At 42.8% G+C, this 14,905-nt stretch overlaps 1 protein-coding gene across 1 annotated transcript in view; it reads right to left on the minus strand.

The window, feature by feature from the left end:
* Positions 1-896: 896 nt before the first annotated feature.
* The window catches only part of KIAA2012 (KIAA2012 ortholog), a 99,064-nt gene continuing 85,055 nt past the window's right edge, over positions 897-14,905 (minus strand). The window contains exons 16-22 of the mRNA XM_012655396.1: positions 12,255-12,345; positions 9,451-9,616; positions 8,224-8,338; positions 6,628-6,935; positions 4,445-4,644; positions 3,296-3,468; positions 897-1,123 (exon numbers count right to left, since the gene is read on the minus strand). Coding sequence (XP_012510850.1) covers positions 897-1,123; positions 3,296-3,468; positions 4,445-4,644; positions 6,628-6,935; positions 8,224-8,338; positions 9,451-9,616; positions 12,255-12,345 — 1,280 coding nt within the window. The remainder of the gene's footprint in view (positions 1,124-3,295; positions 3,469-4,444; positions 4,645-6,627; positions 6,936-8,223; positions 8,339-9,450; positions 9,617-12,254; positions 12,346-14,905) is intronic.

Below are 14,905 nucleotides of genomic sequence, written 5' to 3' on the forward strand. Positions count from 1 at the left end.
GCTAGTTTTTAAAACTTGTTGTAGAGACGGGATCTTGATATGTTACTCAGGCTGATGTCAAATTCCTGGCCTCAAACGATCCTTCTGTGTCAGCTTCCCAAAGTCCTGGGATTACAGGTGTGAGCCACCATGGCTGGCCCTGACTCTTTAATTCTTCCACCTGCCAATTTCATTTCTTTCTTTGGACCTTTGTATTTACAGTTTACTTCCTGGAATACTTTTCTCCCGGATGTTTATGTAGCTAACTCCTTGTCATTCAAGTCTTACTGTATATGACACCTCTTCTGAGAGGTCTTGCCCTGGCCAACCAATCTAAAATAAGCCTCCTGCAATCCTATCACATCTTTAAAATTTTTCTGCATAGCATTTATTGCTAGCTTAAAAAAAAAATCTTTATTTTTCTTTAGAGTTTCCCCACTCTCACCCCTGGAATGCAAATGCCATGAGAGAAGAGACTTTCTCTGTCTTGCTTACTCCTCAACTCCCAGTGTCTAAACTGGTTGGCACATAATAAGCACTCAATAAATATTAAGGCAGGCATTGGGTTTGGAATCAGGGGGTTTTAGATCTGGTTCTGGCACTGCCCCTAACTCACTGTTTGGCCCTGATCAAGGTCCTTTCCCTCTTTAGGGCTTGCTTTTCTCATCTGTAAACCAGAGGACTGAGATAGATGTTCTCTAAACTCGTGTCTAGCTCCAATACAAATTCTATAAGCCATGAAGGAATACTGTGACGTTTGCAACAAAAGAATCTCCTTTGCATTTCAGTCTTCCAAACCATGCTTATGAGGGTGGGGGGATCTTTGCTTGTCCAAAGGCAGTGCAAGGCTAGCACTGGCACTAGGCAGTCAAGCCCCTGAACAATCCCCCTATGGGATTGTTCTGTTGCCCAAATGTTCAGTACCTGGCTCGTTCCTGGACTTGTTTCATGGCTTCCTCCAGGGCCAGCCTTGCTGCTTCCTCTTCCTTTAGCCTCCTCTCCTCTGCCTCCAGCCTAGCCTTCTCTTCTGCTTCCTGTTTCTGCCGTAGGTACTCTAGTCGTTCCTCTTCAGCCATTTCCATCAGGTGTTTTTGTTCTTCTGCTAACTGTATTTCCAATTCTTTCTGCCTTTGTTTCTCTGCCTCTGCAAAATAGAAAGGGGGGTGGGCTCAGCAGGGGTCATTCTTGAGGAGAACAATTTTCTGATCCAGTTCTCAAGTCTGTCATTCCCAGGGACTCTCTGTGAGAAATTCTGCAGTTTTTCTGCCAACAGGCTGCCAGATCCTCTGTGGGGATTATCTTGGGGATTTACTAATTTAAGACTTCTTATGAGACACCTACTATGTGCAGTGCATTATGTAATTAAAACCTTGGGGAAGAATTTTCCAGAGCCTGGTGTGTTCATGGGGTGGTATGAAGCTGGGTTGGGGAGGGGTGTCAGATCAAGGTATAGAGAAACTTGGTGCTTACTCAGCTGGACTGGCCAGTCCAAAGAGTCAGAGCCAGGAATTGGCCATAGTGTCATCTGCCCCTTCATCAAAAGTGAGGCTGGATCCAGCAATCCCCACTACTGGGTAAATATCCAAAGGAAGGGGAATCAGCATGTTGAAGAGAGATTTGCACACCCGTGTGTTTTGTGGCACTATTCACAATAGCCAAGATGTGGAATCAACCTGTGTTGATCAATAGATGAATGGATAACGAAATGTGATATATATATACACAATGGAATGCTACTTAGCCAATTCTATTTCGCCAAGAACGAAATTCTGTCTTTCACAGCAACATGAATGAGCCTGGAGGACATTATGTTATGTGAAATAAGCCAGGCATAGAAAGCTAAATAACACATATTCTCACTCATATGTGAAAGCTAAAAAAGGTGATCTCATAGAAGTAGAGAGTAGACTAATGGTTACTGGAGATTGGGAAGAGTAGGAAGGTGGGGGAGATAGGGAAGGGTTGGTTACAAAAGTACAGCGAGACAGGAAGAATAAGTTCTAGTGTTCTATAGCACTGTAGAACAACTATGATTAACAATTTACATTTTTAAATAGCTAGAAGAGTGGATTTTCTTTTCTTTTCTTTTTTTTTTGAGACAGAGTCTCACTGTGTTGCCCGGGCTAGAGTGCCGTGGTGTCATCCTAGCTCACAGCAACCTCAAACTCCTGGGCTCAAGCGATCCTTCTGCCTCAGCCTCCTGAGTAGCTGGGACTACAGGCATGTGCCACCATGCCTGGTTAATTTTTTCTATGTATTTTTAGTTGTCCAATTAATTTCTTTCTATTTTTAGTAGAGACGGGGTCTCGCTCTTGCTCAGGCTGGTTTCGAACTCCTGAGCTCAAACAATCCGCCCGCCTCGGCCTCCCAGAGAGCTAGGATTACAGGCGTGAGCCACTGCGCCCCGGCCAGAAGAGTGGATTTTCAATGTTCCCAACACAAAGAAATGATAAATGTTTGAGGTAAGGGATATGCTAATTACCCTGATTTTATCATTACACATTGTATACAGGTGTCAAAATATCACACTATAAATATTTACAATTATGTGTTAAGTAAAAATACTTTTTAAAAAGTGAGGCTGGGCCCACTGCAGTGGCTCACACCTGTAATCCTAGCACTCTGGGAGGCTGAGGTGGGAGGATAACTTTAGCTCAGGAGTTTGAGACCAGCCTGGGCAGCATAGTGAGACCCTGTCTCTACAAATAATAGAAAAATTAGCTGGGTGTCATGGCACATGCCTGTAGTCCCAGCTACTCAGGAGGCTGAGGCAGGAGGATCGCTTGAGCCCAGGAGTTAGTTTGTGGTTGCTGTGAGCTATGATGATGCCACTGCACGTTAAACTGGACAACAGAGTGAGTGAGACCCTGTCTCAAAAAAAAAAAAAAAAAAAGTGAGGCTTGAGAGATTCTACGTATCAACACCTGAAAGTTTTCCCTGAAACTATCCAGATGTTTGTAACTGTTTCTATCTGCTAGGGAAGGACAACAAGGAGTAGGGCTGCATCTCCAGTTTAGGTAGGTCCTGAGCAATGCTAAAAGAGCAAAGAAAGGGGCAGGATCCCAGCTTAGGAGATTGTTGAGTTGAGAGCAGGACTGTGGAGTTATCTCCACAAAGAAGTCTTTACTTTCTTATTCTAACCTATGTCAACTCACTATAGTCACACATAATCACTTTGGAAGAAAAATAGCTTATACATTTAGAGTGCTTTGCAGACTAAGGCCTAGGATAAGAATAAACGAACACTAACAGTAGGATAAAAATATTTCTTCCCCAAATAGATGGGAGGTGCAAAAAGCTCAACAATCCCCCTCACCAGCCCTCTCAGCTTCTTCTTGCTGCTTCTTCCTCTGTAGTTCTTGCAGTTTCCTACGAAACTCCTCTTGCTGCTGCCGGGCTCTCTCCTGGGCTGCTTGCAACTGGAACTGCTGCTTTCTCTCCTCCTCCTCCTGCCACTGCCGTTCTTCTTCCAGTCTCTGTTTCCTCAAGCTGAGAAAACACAAGATGGTCAGGGAAATGGCAGCCAACAGACAGTGCCCCTGGGGGAGGCTTTGCAGCCTACAGGCCACAGGGAGCAAGCACCCCATTTTGAGGAGTCTTGGTTATCCAAGGGAACCCAGGATTGAAGAGCAGAGGCCAGAGCCTAGTGGGCCTGCAACTAGAAGCCTAGAAGTTTCAGGACACAGCTCTGTGCTCTGAGGTAGGGGCCTTAAGTTCTCAAGAGCTTCATTTTCAATTCCTATAAAATGGATTTTTTTTTTTTTTTTTTTTTGAGACAGAGTCTCACTGTGTTGCCCGGGCTCGAGTGCCGTGGCCTCATCCTAGCTCACAGCAACCTCAAACTCCCGGGCTCAAGCAATCCTTCTGCCTCAGCCTCCCGAGTAGCTGGGACTACAGGCATGCGCCACCATGCCCGGCTAATTTTTTCTATATGTTTTTAGTTGTCCAATTAATTTCTTTCTAATTTTAGTAGAGACAAGGTCTCGATCTTGCTCAGGCTGCTTTCGAACTCCTGAGCTCAAACAATCCGCCGGCCTCGGCCTCCCAGAGAGCTAGGATTACAGACGTGAGCCACCGCGCCTGGCCTAAAATGGATTTTGAAACTCCTGCCTCACAGGGTTGTTGTGAAGACTACAGTAGAGTCAAGGCCTGTGGAAAGGCCTACCACAGTGCAGACAAGGCAGGGGCTTGACAAATGTTTGCTGGACTGAATCTCAAAGCTTTTCCAAGAAGATCCCATGAACATTACTCCCTATCTTGAGTAACATTTAGGGTCCAAGACACTACATCTTATCTCTGGTCCAGGCTGTTCCTAGGACAACTGAGGACAGAGAAAAATGAGACATGCCATTTTACTTCAGGGCATAAGCCTCAGAACCAAACTTTGCCCCTACAGGAGGTCAACCCCTGCCTTTTTCTTCTGCTTCCTAACATGTCTGGAGTCTTTCTGGCTTGGCCGACCCACCGGATCTCCTCTGCACGTCTCTGCTGCTCCAGCTCCAGCTCCTCCTCCATCTTCTTTGCTCTCTCCAGCTGCTCCTGCTGAAGCCGCTTCTGCTCTTCCTGCTCCCTTCTTTTCCTCTCCACTTCCAACCTCCTCATCTTGGCCCTCTCTGCTCGAAGCCTGTCCCGGGAAGCCTTCTGCTCCCTCTTAGAGAAGAGGGCCTAAGAAATCAGAGTGTTTTTAGTGCAAGGAACAGATGGGTCTGTCTGGGCAGTGAGTCCTTCTCTACCCCAGACATTGTCTCTAATCAAAGATGGAATCATAAAGCCAACTCCAGACTCTCACCACAGCTGCACAGATTCTGCCATGTCACCAGCTGGGGCTTTGGTGTCTGACTGACTTGGATTCAACTCTCTTACTTGCTTTGGGATTTGGGGATCATGACTTAATTTTCCTGATATTGCCCTACTCATGATGCTGTTGCCAGGATTAACTGAAATAATGGCAGTGCCAACACAGTGTCCAGTACATGGAAGGTTCTAGAATTCTCAACACTAGCTGCACTTTAGACTCACCTGAGGAGCTTTCAAGAACTACTTGAGGCCAGGACTCCACCCAGAACAATTAAATGAAAATTTCTATGTGGGAGGCCTCAGTGGTTTAAAAAAGTTTCTTGTGTGGTTATAACATGAAGCCAGGGCTAGGAACTAGAGGTTCTAGATAAGAGGCTGTTTTATCAGGGGCAATCTTAGGTATAGACAGGTTAGACTCACATTTAATCCTGTAGAAACCACCTTTCCAATGGAGGGTTGTTCTTTCCAGTTTATATGAAGGCTATCTTAGCTTTCTTTATCTCTCTAATGTCTCCTCCCTAGTCAGAAATATGCCCATGAGGGGAACCTTGGGAGACAACTCTTCCAGGGAACTCTGTGTATCCAACTCCGAGTCAAACCTCCTTGGCTCTTTAGCCTTTGCAGAGGTAGCACAGTACTATGGATTGACAATAAATCTAAGAAATGCTGATGATCTAGCGGCTCAGAAAAGTTCTGCCTGCAAGTTAAAATTTTCATCTGTTGTGCAGAGCAGAATTCCATAATCTAGGCAGTTGAGGGGGACTGAGAACTATAAAGGAAAGATCTTCCTTGAATCCTTTTTGGAAGACTGTGGGCTATAAAATAAATAAACACACAATAATTTAAAATAATGACAAGAGTCCTGAATTCGCAGTCAAAGGGCCTGATTTTAAGTCTTGGCTCTACCACTCGATGGTTGTGCAATTTCTGGCAACTGGCATTTAACTCCTTCTAGCTTCAGTTTCTAGGTCTGTAAAATGGGGCTAATCATAGCTGGCTCACAAGTGTGGTTGTAAAGATTAAATGAGATTCAGCAGAGTGTACCATACGCATTATGCAGGTTAAACCATAGTGGCTTAGCTGTGTGTGCATTTGTAGTATTTAAAGCTAATTTTTTTTTTTTTTGCACAAGACCTCTAAATGCAGTTCAGTACCTTCACCTCAGGGGAAGAAATACTGATCTATTCCAGCAGAGGAAGAACTGGCTGTGTTGGTTACTGAGAGATGATGTATCTATATAGTATTCTTTTTGGTTAATTGCAGGGATTTTCAAGGGTAATTTTCTTTATACTCAGTTTTTCTCTTCAAACTTCCACAGTAGAATCACAGCCCCTGGAACAAAGTGACTTTAACATGAAAAAGCACCTTGTAAAAGCAGATGTGTGTGTACAAATTGCCTCCATCCCAGCTGTGTACCACAGAAATGCAGATTAGGAGAAAAGGAATTTCCACAGCCTCTGAGAGGCAAGCAATAGATGCTTTCCAGCCTAAGTCAAGGATGTGTGCTTGGCTCTGACGGCCAGTATCCACCTTTCCCTGTAACAAGGAGGCCTGTACCTCTCACAGATGGATGCTGTGTCCACTTCCTGTTCCCTATGGGGTGGGTACATGAACTGGCAGAGTGGCTGCCTCACAGAATGCATCACTTCAGAGGGCTTTGACATTCTGCATCTTTGATCAGGTCTATCTGGCTTCTTTCTAGGGTCAGAAGGTTCCAAAGTGGAACAAGACCATTATGTAGTAGAGCTGTTTCAGTAACTGCAACATAATTAGGGCAGTTTTTCCCACCTCTGCATTTGCACCAAGTGAGGACAGAACTTCCTCTGGCCAAGAGAGAACATCAGATCTTACCTTGGAAGGGTCGTCACAGCTTCTCTCTTCTTCAGATTCCATGTTGCCAGTGACAGTTACAGTCTGGGAGGGTGATGATCTTTCATCTATAGCGACTTGGCTCTCCTGAGCATCATATTTGGAAGAAAGACAAGGGTCCTCTACAATAGAGTCTGAAGGGGAGAATCCTCTAACTGAGGTGTCTAATGTTTCCATAGAGTTAATGACATCAGGCCCACTCAGCTCTGCTGCTGTCTCCAGATTCCTTTTCCTTTTGGCTCCTGTTTTTTTTCCTAATTTTTTTTTAGCCTTTGAGTCCTTTGACTTTCCTGGGGGAGAACAATTGGGGACAGAGGTATAGCTGAGTTAAGTAAATGTGTTCTCTATACATCCTTTTCAGTAACTTTTAAACATTAGCATGCAGTGGAATCACCTGGGTGTAGATTCCTGAGCCCCACCCCTAAAATCTGGTTCAGTAGGAATCTTTATTGTAACAAATACCCCAAGTGTTTTGAGAAGAGTAGTCCACAGACCACCTTTGAGAAGCTGCCTTATCCTGTTTGGATCAACTGACATTCAGCAGTCTTGCTATTAAATAAGTTCTATTTCACTTTGACCTAGGGTCGGGGCAAGAGTCTCCAGAGGGGAGAGTTGCAGACACAGCTGGAAAGTCATGCCCTGAGAGTCTGGTTTAGGGTTGTGGCTTTGTAACTCGGCAAAGTTTAGTCATTTCATTCTCTAAGGACTCTCTCTCAAGTCACCTTTGGGGGCCACAAGTATTTCCTTCTCCCAATCCTGCCAATACTACCCAAGTCATGGCCTACAAAAATGTAAACTCAGCAAGAGTTCAGAAAGCAAACCTTGAAAATAGATCTGGCCCAGGAATGTATCTAACGTCCTTTCTGACAGCACTTGATTTATTTGGAGGGTCTTCTGAATCATGTGCGCAGTGAAGGATGGCTGAGAATTTTAGGCTAAAGAAAGTCTTTAGAAGCATAGGAATCTGAGTTCCTTGTAAGGATCAACACAGGGAACTAAGAAGGGAATTGGTAGCTGGGAGTTTCATTCAGAGCTTGTGGCATCCTTCTCCTTCCCAAACGCTCTCACTACCCAGTACTCTGATCACGATAGAGTTATTAGTTCGTAGAGGCAGTGGTAATAGCGTGCACTGGGAGTCAAACAGGAAAGGACAATCCCTGGGTCCACCACTTTACCATCTGATCTGTTTGATCTTATGCACTAAGTCACCCAGCCTCTCTCAGCTTCGACTGCTACATGAACATAACAATACTTCATGGCGATGTTGTGAGGATTTCATGAGATCATATATGCAGAGCTCCTAATACAGTAGGTATTCAGCAAATAGGTGCTGTTATTATTATTATCATTTCCTCTCTTGGTGATCACAGATCTCTAGGCTTCCCAGTCCTTTATCCCTGATCTACTAAGATGTTGGCATGAAGTAAGGCTGCAACACCATCTTAGCTGTGGTAGTCAAGGAGACTCAAAACAGAGAGTTTGGAGTTTGTCTTAAAGGATCCATGCTGACTTTCCGTACCCCCTCCCCACCCCCATGAGGAGTCTTCTGGGTTGTTCCTTGCAGGTACACTCTCTTACCGAAAGCAGCCTCTGCTTCCCTGAAGACCTGTCTTTCTCGCTCCCTTTTGGGTGCTTTGATCTTGTCTGTCTTTGTTCTTTTCTTTCCCTTGGCTTTGTCAATCAACTCCCTTTCCTAAAGGTGAGAAGTAAGGAAAGGGACCAGGATACATGTAGGACATGGAAAAAAACCACAGAGGAAGGTTATGTTGAACAAGGTGACAGACTGGCTTGGAATGGAATTTGTGTGGGTTCCAAATGAAGCAGAAGAGTGCATCTTAGAGAATGTGGAGCAGGTGGGGAGACTGGAAGCTTTAGCCTTTGATTTAAAACTGCTGGGAATGGTGGCTCACGCTTGTAATCCTAGCTCTCTGGGAGGCCGAGGCGGGCGGATTGTTTGAGCTCAGGAGTTCGAAACCAGCCTGAGTAAGAGCGAGACCTCGTTTCTACTAAAATTAGAAAGAAATTAATTGGACAACTAAAAATATATAGAAAAAAATTAGCCGGGCATGGTGGCGCATGCCTGTAGTCCCAGCTACTCGGGAGGCTGAGGCAGAAGGATCACTTGAGCCCAGGAGTTTGAGGTTGCTGTGAGCTAGGCTGACGCCACGGCACTCACTCTAGCCCGGGCAAAAGAGTGAGACTCTGTCTCAAAAAAAAAAAACAAACAAAACAACAAAAAAAAACCAAACTGCTGGGAATAATTTCATAGGAGAAAAGAGGAAGTAAACACACTTTATGGTCTGCCTCCTTTCTTAGATGCTAAATCATGGTCTGCAGAACTGGATCAAAGTGAAGCAGTTTTCACCTTTGATAGATTGGTATTGCCATGATTAATGGTTAACTATTTAAAAATCAAAGCCAGCTTTATTCACTGCTGCATTATTTGCTAACTTTCAGGAAACCTCAGGCAGGTGACCACAACCATGTCAATCTTCCCGTTTCCCTACAGGGTGAGACAACATGGAAATTCCTCCTAGGAGGGGATGGCAGAGTGGGGCATGGCTACCCGCTCGGTACCTTTGTAGGAATTAGAAATGGGCAACCCATCCCTCAGGAAGATGCAGTCCAATGCTGCGGTGCAGGGCTTGGGGAGCAGACCACAGGCTAGACTCCAGCCCCCTCTTATGCCCTTTGTCAGGTGCCCTTGCACAGTGAGCAGTCTACACAACTGTATGTCTGTATGTGGTATCCTAGATGAGATCCCAGTGGGGCTCTCGGACCAAGTTCTTAGACGTTTACACTCACATGACTGATGTTGGCTGATGTCTGCTGGCTGAACAGTCTTGGTTCAGCCTTCCCTCCTCTTTCTCTCTGAAGAAGAGATGTATCCACAGCACCTAACCTCTCTGGTGACTCGGGCCCAAGTCCTGGAAGTCTTCTGTGCAGGTGATGTACATCATAATCTCTGCCCCTTTGAAAAGAGCAAGCCAAAAGACCAAACTAAAGAAAAAACTCTGGTGGAAAGGAAGAGGACAAGGGAACAAACCCTGACTGAGCACCTGCTCTCTGCAGGCACCGTGCTGGGTGTTTGACATACTTAGTCCATCCTCTTCCTCAACACATCCCTGGATACGGGAGATTAGAAAAATTGCGCTTCAGTTTTGGGGTTTCACAGGGTAAATCCTAAAACTTAGAGAGTGAGAGAAATAGTTTGCCTCTGGGGTTGTGTATTTATGCCTTTAATTGAATGGCACAGAATTATTTAACTGAGATTTCTTCCATTACAGGCTTAGCTGGAAAAAGAAAGTGACCCTAAGAGCATGCATCTATCCATCCATTCCTTTATGTCTTCTGAATTCCACTCTTGATCAAGTTCAGCTGCCAAAAGGTCATGCACTGTGTTTTACCCACTGTAGAATTGCTGTCACTCACTGTGTGCTCTGAGGATAACTGACTTAGGCCCTCTGGGTAAAAAGGCCACCAAAAATCAGCCACATGGATTTCAGTAACAGCAGCAGCAGCAGCAGCAACTACTGTGTGCCTGCTGTGTACCAGGCCTGGTTCTGTGTGTTTAATTTTTTTAGCTAAATGAGTATTCTATTTACTGTGCTGTGCCAGCATAGGGCCTTACTGTAGAAACTTGAGAAATATTTGTTGAATGAGGTAAATGGAATTTCCTGTAAATATATGAGTCTTTAAATTATTCAATGTCACTTTATAAAAACCCACAAGGGAACTCTCCTTTAGAATTTAGTGCTAAGAAAACCTTTATTTTCCCCGAGGAACAGGTATGCTGCAAATGCAAATCACAAACACAATCACTTTGCTCTTTTTTTGTTGCTTGTTTGTTTGTTTCAGGAATCTCTTTGTCAGGTTTGAAATTTAGCCACAGTGACTATAATGACTTTCGTGGAGTGTCTGTGGGGTTTTTTGTCCTCCTGATTAAAAAAATTTTCTTTTTGATTATTTTATCTTTTTTGGTGGGAGGTGGTGGTTGTAAGCAATTTAAATATATTGTGGGAAAAGATTAGGTATAAAAATTTAAAAATAGAATTCCTCTGATAGCTGCTTTACTCATCCAAGTGCCCTTCTCCCTTTATTCCTGGGGAACACAAAATCTTTTTGACACAGGAGGGAATCCTTACATCACTGGCAGGTGAGGGTAGATTCTTAAGTCACCAAGGCTCATGGGAGTTCACAATAGACCAGATAGAGGCAGAGAAGTCACACCACCTGCTACTGCCAAAAGGGACTTAGGTCAAATCACTGGGCCGATCTGGTCAGTGAGCTCAGTACAGAGGAAGCACTCAATACAGGTTAGCAGTTATCATTTATATTAGTATTAGCATTATTAGTATTATTTATTTTATACAGAGCTGAGTGAATGCTGAGATGAGAAACCAAGGTTGAAATGACAGACCTCAGCTTTCTAGCCATCTCTGTAGATCTCAAATAAGGACAAATGGAAAAAGCTGTTTCCACATTGTTAGAGTTAACTTCATTCTTTTTTTTTTTTCTTTTTCTTTTATTTCAGCATATTATTGGGGTACAGATGTTTAGGTTACGTATGTTGCCCTTGGTCCCCCCCCAAGTCCGTGTTTCAAATATGTCCATCCTTCGGGTGGTGCGCATTGCACTCCTTGTGTATACAAATACCCGTCCCCTCCTCCTTCCTCCCCCCTGCCCCCGCTCCTCTCCCCCCTGCCCAACATCCAACAGATGTTATTCTTATATGTGCATTTATGTGTTGATTAGTTAATACCAATTTGATGGTGAGTACAAATGGATCCCGTTCTTCTGCTCTTGTGGTGCCCCACTTTGGATAATGGGCTTAAGTTTAATCCAGGAAAGTATAAGAGGTGCTAGATCACTGTCGTTTCTTATGATTGAGTAATATTCCATTGTAAACATATACCAAATTTTGATAATCCACTCATGGATTGACGGGCACTTGGGTTGTTTCCACATTCTTGCAATAGTGAATTGTGCTGCCATAAACATTCGGGTGCAGATGTCTTTATCGTAGAATGTTTTGTGCTCTTTTGGGTAGATGCCTAATAGTGCAATTGCTGGAAACGAATGGTATTTCTATTTTTAGCTCTCTGAGGTATCTCCATGGGCAAGGGAAATGAACAGAAACTTTTCAAAAGAGGACAGAATAATGGCCAGCAAACATATAAAAAAATGCTCAACATCTCTAATCATTAGAGAAATGCAAATCAAAACCACAATGAGGTATCACCTAACCCCGGTGAGATTGGCCTCTATCAAAAAAAACACAAAACAACAAATGTTGGCGAGGATGTGGAGAGACAGGAACACTTTTACACTGCTGGTGGGACTGCAAATTAGTGCAGCCTCTGTGGAGTTAACTTCATTCTTTACCTACCCAGCCAAAGAACATGGTTTAAGTAGGAAACACATCACAACATAATCCTTCCCAAGAATCTTTGTTTCTTAGACAACCGTTTAAGTTTGGCTGTCAGTGCATGCTGTCAGCTGAGGATGCCCCTCAAAAACAAAACAAAACACCAGATTAATTAATTAAAAATAAAGGAAAACAAAATAAAAGCAGAGAAGTCCATGCCATTACAACTTTGAACACTTACACCTTTTGCACGGTATCTGCCTCAGCGGTCTGGATGTGCTCAGCCGGGGGAGCACGGCGGGAGTCAAGACTCGTACTTCTTGGCTCTGGGTCTGCGAAAACAAGGTATCCTCGGTCAGTAAGAACCACAGGTAATTATCCCAGGAGGAGATCAGACATGGAAAAATGTCTACCTGATGAGTAGTCAAAGGCATGTGGATTAGAACAATGGGGTTTGTTATACCTAGAAAATCAGCAAAGGCTGTAAAAACCAGTAGCACATGGCAAGTAACATTAAAATGATTATTAAAATATCCTTTGCGAAAATAATATGACGATATGTATCAACAATCAGAAAAATGTTCTAGGCTTTGATCAGGAATCTTACGCCTGGGTATTTATCATAAGGAAAAAATTCAAAAGAAGAACTACGCTTTTTGTACCAACTTATTTATTACAACATTATTATTAATAATGAAGAATTAGAAACAGCTCAACAAGGGAGACTGGGGAAGTAATTTATGATGCATTCATTTGACATTTAAAATTATGGTTAAAAAGATAAATAAGCAATATGGAAAATATTTATGATATCATGACAAGTAAAAATATAAACTATAGAGTGTATTAGAACTCTGTAAAATATGATAGATCAGAACTGGAAGAGAAAACAGAAAAAGGAAGTATGTTAGATTGGGAGGTTTCTGTCTGTTTACAATTTTTCCTAAAATCCCAGTGTGCTTATAGCATTGAAAAGCAAATTGATTTAAAAACAAAAACAGGCCGGGCGTGAGCCACGCCTGTAATCCTAGCACTCTGGGAGGCCGAGGTGGGAGGATTGCTCGAGGTCAGGAGTTCGAGACCAGCCTAAACAGGAGCGAGATCCCGTCTCTACTAAAAATAGAAAGAAATTAGCTGGACAACTAAAAATATATAGAAAACATTAGCTGGGCATGGTGGTGCATGCCTGTAGTCCCAGCTACTCAGGAGGCTGAGGCAGAAGGATTGCTTGTGCCCAGGAGTTTGAGGTTGCTGTGAGCTAGGCTGATGCCATGGCACTCACTCTAGCCCGGGCAACAGAGCGAGACTCTGTCTTAGAAAACAAAACAAAACAAAAAAAAACAAATGATAGGGTGGTGGCTCATGCCTGTAATCCTAGCACTCTGGGAGGCTGAGGCTGGAGAATCACTTGAGGTCAGGAGTTCAAGAGCAGCCTGAGCAAGAGTGAGACCTCGTCTCTACTAAAAATTAGCCAGGCATGATGGTGTGTGCCTGTAGTCCCAGCTACTCAGGAGACTGAGGTAGGAGGATTGCTTGAACCCAGGAGTTTGAGGTTGCTGTGAGCTAGGCTGATGCCATGGCACTCTACCCAGGGTGATAGACTGAGACTCTGTCTTAAAAAAATTAAAATAAAATAAAAAACCAAATGTTATCCTATGAAGAAGGCTTACACAGGCCACACAGCTAGCATTCTTTGGTGGGTGCTCTGAAGACCATACTGGGTCACACTTTTAGAATGAGAAGACTCTCTAGACTAAGACTTCATATTGGTCTAGTTTACCTCTTATTTTAGTTACTTTAAACAACTTTTTGATTATGGAAGATATATTTCATTGCAGAAAATTTAGAAAACACAAAAAAAAAGCATAAAGAAGAAAATCCCCCCACAATTAACATGTAACTATTAGAATGACTAAAAAGACTGACTGTACTGAGAGTTGAGAAGGACACAGAGGAACTAAAACTTTCATCAACTGCTGGTTGGAATGAAAATGGTACAGCTGCTGAGGAAAACAGTTTGGCAGTTGCTTAAAAAGCTAAATATATACCTACCATATTATCTGACTATTCTACTTCTAGGTATTTTACCCAAAAGAAATGAAAGCGTACGTTCATACAAAGACCTGTACAGAATGTTCATAGCAGCTTTATTTGTAATACTCGAAAATGAGACAGCCCAAATGTCCATCAACAGGTGAGTAAACAAACTGGTGTATATAATATATACAGTGGAATATTACTCAGCAGTAAAAAGGAACGAACAATTGATATACTTGACAACATGGATGAATCTAAAAATAATTATGTTGAGTGAAAGAAATCAGCCAAAAAAGTACATACGGTGTGATTCCATTTATACAAAATTCTAGGAAATGCAAACTAATCTATAATGACAGAAAGCAGATCAGTGGTTGTCTGGGGATGAAGGAGGCTAGAGTTGGGGAAGAATGTGGAAAATTTTGGGGGTGATGAATGTTTTATCTTGTGGTAATGGTTTCAAGGGTATACACATATATCAAAACTTATCGTACAAATTTAAAACGTGCAATTTATTATATGTCAATTATCCTTTGATAAAGTTGCTTAAAAAAACTTAGCAAGAAATATATAAATACAAGTAAAGTTCATAAAACAGTGCCAGCACATGGCAAAAACAAACAACAAAAACCAAAAAAACCTCACCACACTACCCTCTGCCCACTCTACCCACATACAACTACGGCAAACATTTTGGTGTATTTACTTTCATGCATATATTGTCATGCGCTCATATTTTCCTAGTGTAAATTAAATAGTATATGTTCAATTTTAATCTGCTTCTATATTAGAATTTTCCCATGTAATTAAATATTCTTAAAAATGACTGTAATAACTGCACAGCATTTCATCATA

Source organism: Propithecus coquereli, unplaced genomic scaffold (genome assembly GCF_000956105.1).
Source record: "Propithecus coquereli isolate 6110/MARCELLA unplaced genomic scaffold, Pcoq_1.0 Scaffold113, whole genome shotgun sequence".
Lineage (NCBI taxonomy): Eukaryota > Metazoa > Chordata > Mammalia > Primates > Indriidae > Propithecus > Propithecus coquereli.